Genomic DNA, 8,750 nt, shown 5'->3' with positions numbered 1-8,750 from the left:
AACTGTCAAATAAGAGAGCCAGTCCTGGAATTGAGGTTCTCTGGCTTTTTAGCCTAGAGTTCACTGTAAAATGTTAACTCATCGGCAGGTGTGGGGTGGGGATGCCCCAGTCTCGCCAGGAAGGCCTAGGGCTTGAAAACAGGCCCTGGGCCCCACCTCTTAAAGCCCCCAGGTCACCCCTGCACAGCTCCAATGAGCTCCATTATGTTGGCCATCCCCATGTAACCCCCAAGATACATAATAAAGCCAGACAACAGAGACCACTCCCTAGGGACTGCCATAATGGACCCTGGTCTTTGTATTTCTTTCCTCCACATCCCCCGTGCATGTCATCTTAGCAGGGAGTGTATAACTTAGGCCAGTTTCAGGAGGATGAATCACTCCTTGAGGCGGGGACTGGGGAGGGTTCCTTGCCCCCTCCAGTTCTCTCCCGGCTCCCTTCACTTGGGGGTGAGGGTTAGAGGCAGCGCAAGGGAAGGCTCCCTATGTGCCTACTCATAGTAACTGATATTGCCACTTCCCAGAGGTGGTGAAGTGGATTACCTAGCAACCTTGGGGATATTTATTCCTCTCAGGGGCCCTGCTTGAGTCAGTCATGGCATGTTATCACTCCTCCATGAAGAGGAGGATTGCTCAGGCAGAAATGAAAATAGGTGTGGGCGTGGCCCAGCTGGGCAGCTGGCCTCTCCAGTTCACCAGCCACCTGCTCTCTGCCTCCCGGAGCTGAATGTTAGAAAAGCGAGGGCACAGGGCAGGAGTGCTTTCCCAAAGCCACTTGCGGGGTTGACGCTAGAAGTCAGACTGGGCACAGGCTCAGGGCTGCTAACTGGAACTTCCAAGGTCTCTGTTGGAAAGACGACATCTAGAGGACATAGCAACCGAGCAAGGTACCGACTCTGGGCTTCTCCATCCTTTTACTTTGCCACTTCTGGGGAAGACAAGGGACATTGCTGCCCTTTAATCTGATCCAAGCATGGATGCAGACACCTTTGGGTTTCCATTAGCATAGCTGCCACAGGCTGACGTTTCCAAAATACATGACTAAGTACAAAAGGAGAACAAAAGAAAGCTAAAGATAGAGTGTACGAAGAACAGAAACAGCCTGGCTCACAAAGTACAGGCTCACTAGTTTGTTTCCAGTTTTTTTAGAGTACTCTACCCACTGGAGACACCACCTCTAGGGCCAGCACACCTCTGCCTGCCCTTCTACCAGAGTCTCTGGCCTCCTAGCACTGTCTCTCTATCTAAGACACCCCCTGGGACCCACACTACCATGAATTCTCTCCGAGACAGCCGGTCCACCTCCTGGTCAAGTGCCTGTCCCATCCTCCTCTCTACCCATGTGTGTGTATGTGTGTGTGTCGGGGGGGGGGAAGGGGGGTCTAGCTCCTTCCCTAGGCCCCCTAGGGGATTGGCACCTACATGACTGTACCTTACAGGAATGCTGTCTTAATCTAAGTAAGCCTTGTAATAGGACCCGTCTCTTGGTCCAGTGCTCAGGCCGCAGCTTAGCTCATACGCTGCCATAGGAGGGCTGATGGTGCTCTAACATCTGATCTTGGCAGGAACTGTAAAGTCTCCCCACCTGGTTCCTTCCTCCTACTGAGCCATAAGACTAGAAACTGATAAAAAGTTGGCCTGGTGAATGGAAGTTTTTGGATGGTTTGGCGGAAAGATTATTCTGGGTTGTTTTTTTTTTAAACCCAAAAAACAAAAAGAACACTTTGAAGTCATCTAGTGTTAATAAAGGAAGTAGATAAGAGCCTGCCCATAAAACTTAGTTCCCAGCCTGCAGCCCGCCTCTGCGTCCCGTCTGGTATGCAAGTGGTGCCCAGACACCAAACAGGTCTCCACACTCCACACCGCTGCCTGCCAGCACACACGACGCTCCCTTTTCATATCAAATGCTCACATGAAGCCACAAAATACCAGAAGACCCGCTGCCTCACAAGGAAATGTGGGCAGCATGGACAGAAAAAGGGAGGTTGTCGTCAGTTGCCTCCCGCTGTCCCCACCCTACTAAGGTTGGAGACTTTTAGAGAAATTTGCCCCCAGCAAAGTAAGCCTCCACGCTTGCAGCCCAGGCTGTCACTTTCATGGTCCCAGAGGCTTTGGCAGACATTCCACCTGGGTGGCTTGGCTGGGCCATGAGGACTGAAAAGTTACAGCCAGAGGTCATCCCAACCCAGTGGAAGTGGGGGGCATTCCTGGGGCTGATGACAGAGAGCCTTGTTCTCACCTGCGCCTTCAAGTGAGATGCTAGCCCTAGCTGAGTGAATGTGCTGCTGTTGACCTCCAGTCCCTTGGGCTGGGAGAGGGGAGAATCCCAGAACCTGGGCTGCTGCATTCCGAAGGAGGAGCACTTCTGGACCCTCACATTCCAGAAGCTCTGTCAGCATTCTCAGGGCTGTAGCTTGTCCTATGTGTCGGAGCTTTGGGCCAAGCTCATTTCAGTGTGCCACCCAGGAATAACTGGAGTCTGCTGTCTGGTTGGCTGAGGGCCTGGAATCCTGCTGGGTCGTGCATATGCAGTGACTGCACAGACCCCAGTCCTGCAAGCCTTCCTGGGCCCAATCTTGCAGGTTCACAGTGCTGGTGGTTGGGTTATGACCTCTCCCCTGGTATTCTCTCCCCTATCCTCCCATCCCACAGAGGATGTGGGGGTAGATACTAGAGTTTTAAGTTGAGTCCTTCAACTCTGGACCTGGGCCAAGGCCTGGGTGGAGTTTTGAGCCACAGACACTGTGGCCTGGAAGCTTCTAGAAGCATAGCTTCTCCCTTTCCTAGGTGTGCTTTGGCAGGACGTGTATGTGCCTTAGCTCAGCCCTTCTCCATCAGCGCCTGCTGGAATCTAGCAGGCCTGCGTCTTCGTTAGGGTGGCCAACCTTTCAGTGCTTACAGGGGAAGGGCCCCTTGCCTAGGTCTGGGCTCGGGAAGGCTCAAGCGAGGGCAATGGCGGAAAGCAGAAGCACCAGTCCTGCCCCCTTCCCCAGATGAGGGCGAGAGTGATCAGATTCAGGGATTTCTGGCGTTGCTTTCCAAGGGTTGGGAGAAAGAGGGCTGGTTGGAAGTTAGAGAAAGCCCTGCTCCTTTCTGCCATTTTGTGTGAGCCACAAGCTCCTTTAGGAGAGCATTTGCTCTTTGTCCCCAGCCCCTGGGGCTTCCTTCTCAGTTTGCACGCCCTTGCCCAGGAGTGTTCCAGGGAGCTGACTGATTCCCTGCCATGTGGGTGCATGTGTTGGGGAAGAGAGGGCTGAAAGTTACCCGGAGAGACTATTGACTCTTCCTTCTCGCCCCGCTTCCTGTGAGGATGATGGAGTGCAATGAGACGCTCTTCTAAACCTTCTCGTAGACGCACCCTGCTCCTCCCACCCCAGGGGGGAGGGGGTGTATGTGTTTGGGGGAGCCATTGTTGAGGCGAATTGGATTAACCTGTGTTTCTGAGGAGAGCGAGAAGAGTTTCCTTTGATAAGAGTGAGTTTGATAGGGAGCACGGTCCTTTTCCCCAATGGGGACTGTAAGTTGAGGATTGGCTCACCTTTTCTCGAAGCCCTCGGCTCTGCCCTTCACCAGTGCTCTGACTGGTTATGCCCCTCGGAAGGCCTCTGGGATAGGCCATGGAATCGTATCACCAGCTCCCATCTCTTTAGAGAGCAAGGCCTACAGTTGGGATCTGGAATGCCAGTCTCTGAGGTCAGCTGCCCCCTGGCATACCCTTGAAAGAACAGCCCTCCTCGGGGAGCCCTGGGTGGTGGGCAGGCTGGAGGGGCTAGGGGCAGTCCTCAAAACAAAGCAGCCCCATTGCTGTGCTCCTTGACAGAGCGGGAGCTACAAGGCCCTTGAAAGAAGTGCTGTGCTAAGGGGCTCTACAAGGCATCAGAGGGCTGAGGGCCCCATGCTGTCTGCCACTCCCTGGTGGCAGTAAATATTTGTTGAATGAGCATATCCTCTGCTTTTCTCTTGAGATTCAAACATAGCCCAGACATGCAGACAAGCGCAGAAGGAAAAGGAGGGCCCTGCAGCTTCTCTGCAGCTCTTCATCATACATCTGTGGTATGACTGAGGTCAGAATCATACAGGCTGAGGACTAGCCAAGCCGCTTGGTGCTCTAACCTTCTCTTTAAAGGAAATGAGAGCAGACCGTAAGGGCCCTAGGCCCCTGACGCTGGACGGCAGAGGTGGGGATAAGGTCTGAACCCATAGCTCTCTAGACCCCCGTCTGGCTTGCCTTGGGTCACCGTTTCTTCATCCCACCCTCTGCTTCCTCTAAAAATCCCCAAAGGAATTTAGATTGTTTCTCATTCATCTACCTTCGGGGTCTTCCACCAGTCTCCTGCCTCTCTTAATGTCTGAGGCTTTCAGGCCTGTGGAGAAACCCCTTATTAACTTTGTCTTTTCTATAATCTTGTTGCCAGACTGTGGCTAGAGAACCACTGTGGGATGGGCCTTGGCAAGCTGTTTAAAACCAGCTCAGGGCAGGCCTCTGCTCTGTGTGATCTGGTGAAGTGGCAGCCGGGGAAGAGGTGACAGGCTCCATGACCCACAAGCTCTGTGACAGGACAGGATGGACATAGCACTCGTCCCTGCGCAGCCTAGGAGGAGCTAAGGGTCAACTGGGGCAGAGCTGACTTTGAGACTTCAGGTCCGTGCTGTCCACCTCACCTCCCTGGAAGTGGCTGCCTGCCACTGGGTGAGGGAGGAGGCAGTGCCTGTGGTTAGCCAGGAAGGGAGGCTCTGGAGCAAGACCCTGGCAGTGCTGGCCTAGGGGAGGCCAGAGAGGCGTTGGGGCTGTTGAGGAACCCATGATGCCTCTCCAGCGTCTTGGGGCTCCAGCCCAGAAGAGCTGCCCCAGCTGGGGCTAACAGAACTCTGGTTCTTAGTCTGCCCCACCCTGGAAGCACAGGCACTAAGCTAGGAGCTGTATGCCTCTTATTCTTACAGAAACCCTCCAAGATGGGAGATAGTCCCATTTTACATATAGAGACACAGATCAGAGGGGTTAAATTAATAGCTGGCAAGTGGCAGTGCCAGAACGTGACTCCAAGTTTTTCTAGGCACTTTCTTCTTTTGGGAGGCTTGACTGGAAAGAGGTTTTGAGCTGGGGTGAACAGATGAGCGCTCTGACAAGCCCTAGTAGGGAGGACTGCAGCCTGCAGTGCTTAAGGGAATAATGAGAGAGTACCATTTTAGTACCCTGGTGTGTCTCTGCTGACAGAAAGTTCAGAGCAGGATATTTTTTTGTTGTTTTAATTTTATTGGGGAATAGCCATGGTCATTGGTTACACATTGCTTTCATGCTACAATGGCATAGTTGACTCTTTTAGGGAGGACGCAGCTCACAGTGGCCCATGGGGGGAATCGAACCAGCAACCTTGGTGTTATCAGCACCGCGTTCTAAACAACTGAGCTAACCGGTCATCCCCAACAGTGGGACACTTTGACCATTCCTGTGGTCCAGGCAGCTTGTGTGACTTTTACACACACCTTTCCCTTTGCCTCAGATTTGTTAGGTCTGTTTTGTACCTGAGGTCTTGTGTTTTTTGGTGGTCCACAAGAAGGTGGAGAAAGCTTTCACTTCTAGAATGTCAGAGCTGGAAGAGTAGGGGCAAAATGTAATTATCACTTTCATCTGCATACTTACATAATGATTTATAAAAATGGCTTTGAAGCATTTTTTTATTACCATTATTTCTTGTGATTCTTGTAACCCTGGGGTTATATATAGAGATGATACTCAGTTGGACAAATATTTTTTGATATCTAGTCTATGTAGGCCAATGCTAGGTCCTACGATGATGATACAGAAATGACAAGTTATAAATAATATGATCTCTGTACACTTAGAGTTTATATTTTAAATGAAGATGATAGACATGCACATTTTTAGGTTCTGTGTAGGATCTTAATAAATATGGGCCAGATTTGGCCTATGGTCCAAACTAGTTCATAATCCCTAGAGCAGCGGTTCTCAACCTGTGGGTCGTGACCCCTTTGGGGGTTGAACGAACCTTTCACAGGGGTTGCCTAAGACCATCGGAAAACAAAGATATTTACATTATGATTCATAACAGTAGCAAAATTACAGTTATAGAGTAGCAACGAAAATAATTTTATGGTTGGGGGTCACCACAACTGTATGAGGAACTGTATTAAGGGGTCGCGGCACTAGGAAGGTTGAGAACCGCTGCCCTAGAGGGTAAGGTATGGTGAGAGATGAGGCTTAGGAGAGTGGCCTGGTTTGGGGATCTCTGGATGCTGTGTTAAGAAGCCTGACCTTGGTCCCATGAATAAGGGCGCCTCGTCTTGTATGCAGGAAGACGATGAGTTTATTCAGTATGAAGTGCCATTTGAACATGCTGAAGAGGCAGTTGAGAATGTAGGTCTAGAACCCAGGGTAGAAGGGCAAGCTCTTAGATGTGGAAGGGGGTGGTGCACAGTGGAGAGGCAAGGAAGCAAAAAGGGCGGAGGGCAGAACCGTGAGGATGCCTTAGTAGCGCAAACAAACAAGGAAGTCCTGAGTCAAGAAAGTGGATCGTGGGCCGGCCGAGTGGCACGTTGGTTAAGAGCTGGCTTGGGATGCCAGAGGGCCCCAGTTCAGATCCCACATATGAGGGCCAGTGACACTGCCCTCTACAGCTAAGATGCTGAACAACAGCTCAACCTGGAGCTGGGCTGCTGTGAGTCGCCGGCATTGGCGTAGGCTGCAGCCCCTGTGGCAGTGGGTTGCCATGGGCTACTGTATGTAGCCAGCAGCCAGCGTGAGCAGCCAGCAGCGGGCGTGAGTGGCCGTCCAGAAGCCGGCAACTGATCTGCCTCGGCTGGGAAGAGCGCAATGATGGTGCCAACTTGGGCCAGTGAAGCAAGGTCCTCCACAACTAGACTGAAGAACAAAAGGACAGCAACTTGTCTGTTCCCCTTCCCCCAATTCCCCAGCGTTGTTCCTAGCCCCCAATTACCCAATAAAAATCTTAAAAAAAAAAATCTCTAAAAGTTGTAGAGATTTGGAAGTCAAACTAGTGGTCAGTGCAACACACAGGACATAATCAGAGAGGAAGAGGGTGGAGGCAGGATTGCCTTCTTCTAATTGTTAAAGAATCTTGGCCCAAAAAGAAAAATGGCTTGTTGCCTGGTGACAGCCTGGGCTAGAATTTGGCTCCTAAATCCACTGCTCTTCTGATGCGATTGAAACTAAATGCTGGGCTTGCTGCAGGCAGGCTGGGAATTTGAAGAGGGGCAGATAGATAGATGGGCCTTTCATCCAGGGTGACCATATGGACAGTGTGCACGTTTTCCTGGGCAGGTAAAAGACTGAAATGGTCAAGTGGTGTGGAAGAGGGGCTGAACGCTGGGGTGGCCTTCCCCAGTGAAGGCCTGCTCAGACTGCGTCTGAAAGATCCTGTTTGCATGTCTACTTATCCCTGCCCCTACCCCTGTGTGGACTAGAATGAAGAGACGGGTGGGGATGGGAGAGCAGTTTTAATTGGGACTTTTGATCAGCTTACCCCAGGCTATATCAATCTGCTTTCTTCAGTGTGCTGCTGGCTGGAATTCCGTGAATCTCATTAGAGATGGTTTGATATGCCTTCCCAGGAGACCAGGGTATTGGCAGGGATCCCTAGCTTCCTGGTACAAACAGTTTAATCCAACTCATCCAGTCAAGATGGCACCGTAAATTTATACTCAAAACACATAGCAGTAATACATAAAAAGATAAAACTCTAAAAACATAGGCATGCACTCCCCCCCCCCAAAATGATAAACATCCCTGAAATGGATGAGAAATGGACAGGAACACAAGGAAGAGAGCAGGGCTGAAGCTGCAGGCCCGCTGGTCTCTGAGTCTGGAAGCAGCTGGAAATCTGGGATAACAGAGCTATAAAGTGCTCCATGTGATGCATGGAATTAGAGCCTGTGCACTACTTTAATCCCGGGGCTAGAAAAGGAGGTTGAAAAAGATTTGCTTCCAACCCTTCGCTGGGGGTATGGCTTATGAAGATGTTTACCTTGGGAGACAGACCCTCTCAGCCTGGACTCAAGCTGAGCTGCTGCTGTAAGATTTAATTCTTGACTGGGAGACCCAAAGGACCTGAGGAAGCAAAGGTGAAAACCCCTAGACAGGGAGGGAGGGGCTAAGAGAGAAGATGAGCTTACACACTGAAGTTCAGAAACACATGAGGAAAACTAATGGGAAAAAAAATCCCACAAAATCAAAGAAAGTTATACCCCAGAAAAAATGAAAATAACAGTCATCACTCATAAAAATAAACAAACAAATAAATAAATAACAGAGTAATCAGAAAAGTCTTTAATAAATAGGTTTAGGGCCCTCAGAGAGATAAGGAAACATGAAATTCATAAAAGAAAATAAAGAGAAGTTATGAAAGAAAAAGAAGAATATGTGAATATAAAAATTTAACATGAAAAATTCTAGCAGTGAGGGTCGGCTGAGCGGCGCGCTGGTTAGGAGTTGTCTTGGGACGCCAGCTCTGAGCAGCAGGGCCCCAGTTCAGATCCCACATGAGGGCCAGTGACACTGTGCCCTCTACAGCTAAGATGGTGAACAACAGCTCGACCTGGAGCTGGGCTTCCATGAGCCTCCATGAGCGGCCATCCAATGGCCGGCGTGCAACTGCCTCACCCGGGAAGAGAGCAATGATAATACCAACATGGGCCAGTGAAGCGACGTCCTCCACAACTAGACTGAAGAACAAAAGGACAGCTGGGCTGCTGTGAGTCGCTGACAATGGCAG

At 50.7% G+C, this 8,750-nt stretch overlaps 1 protein-coding gene across 1 annotated transcript in view; it reads left to right on the top strand.

Annotated features, from left to right (window-relative positions):
- The first annotated feature begins 520 nt into the window (after positions 1-520).
- The window catches only part of ST3GAL2 (ST3 beta-galactoside alpha-2,3-sialyltransferase 2), a 33,740-nt gene continuing 25,510 nt past the window's right edge, over positions 521-8,750 (top strand). Inside the window, exons 1-2 of the mRNA XM_019653924.1 lie at positions 521-534; positions 1,826-1,827. Coding sequence (XP_019509469.1) covers position 534; positions 1,826-1,827 — 3 coding nt within the window. The 5' untranslated portion in view covers positions 521-533. The remainder of the gene's footprint in view (positions 535-1,825; positions 1,828-8,750) is intronic.

This window comes from Hipposideros armiger, unplaced genomic scaffold (assembly GCF_001890085.2).
Source record: "Hipposideros armiger isolate ML-2016 unplaced genomic scaffold, ASM189008v1 scaffold_9, whole genome shotgun sequence".
NCBI classification, from domain to species: domain Eukaryota; kingdom Metazoa; phylum Chordata; class Mammalia; order Chiroptera; family Hipposideridae; genus Hipposideros; species Hipposideros armiger.
Note: the sequence above shows the minus strand (reverse complement) of the source record. Positions and strands in the feature narration are given on the sequence as shown.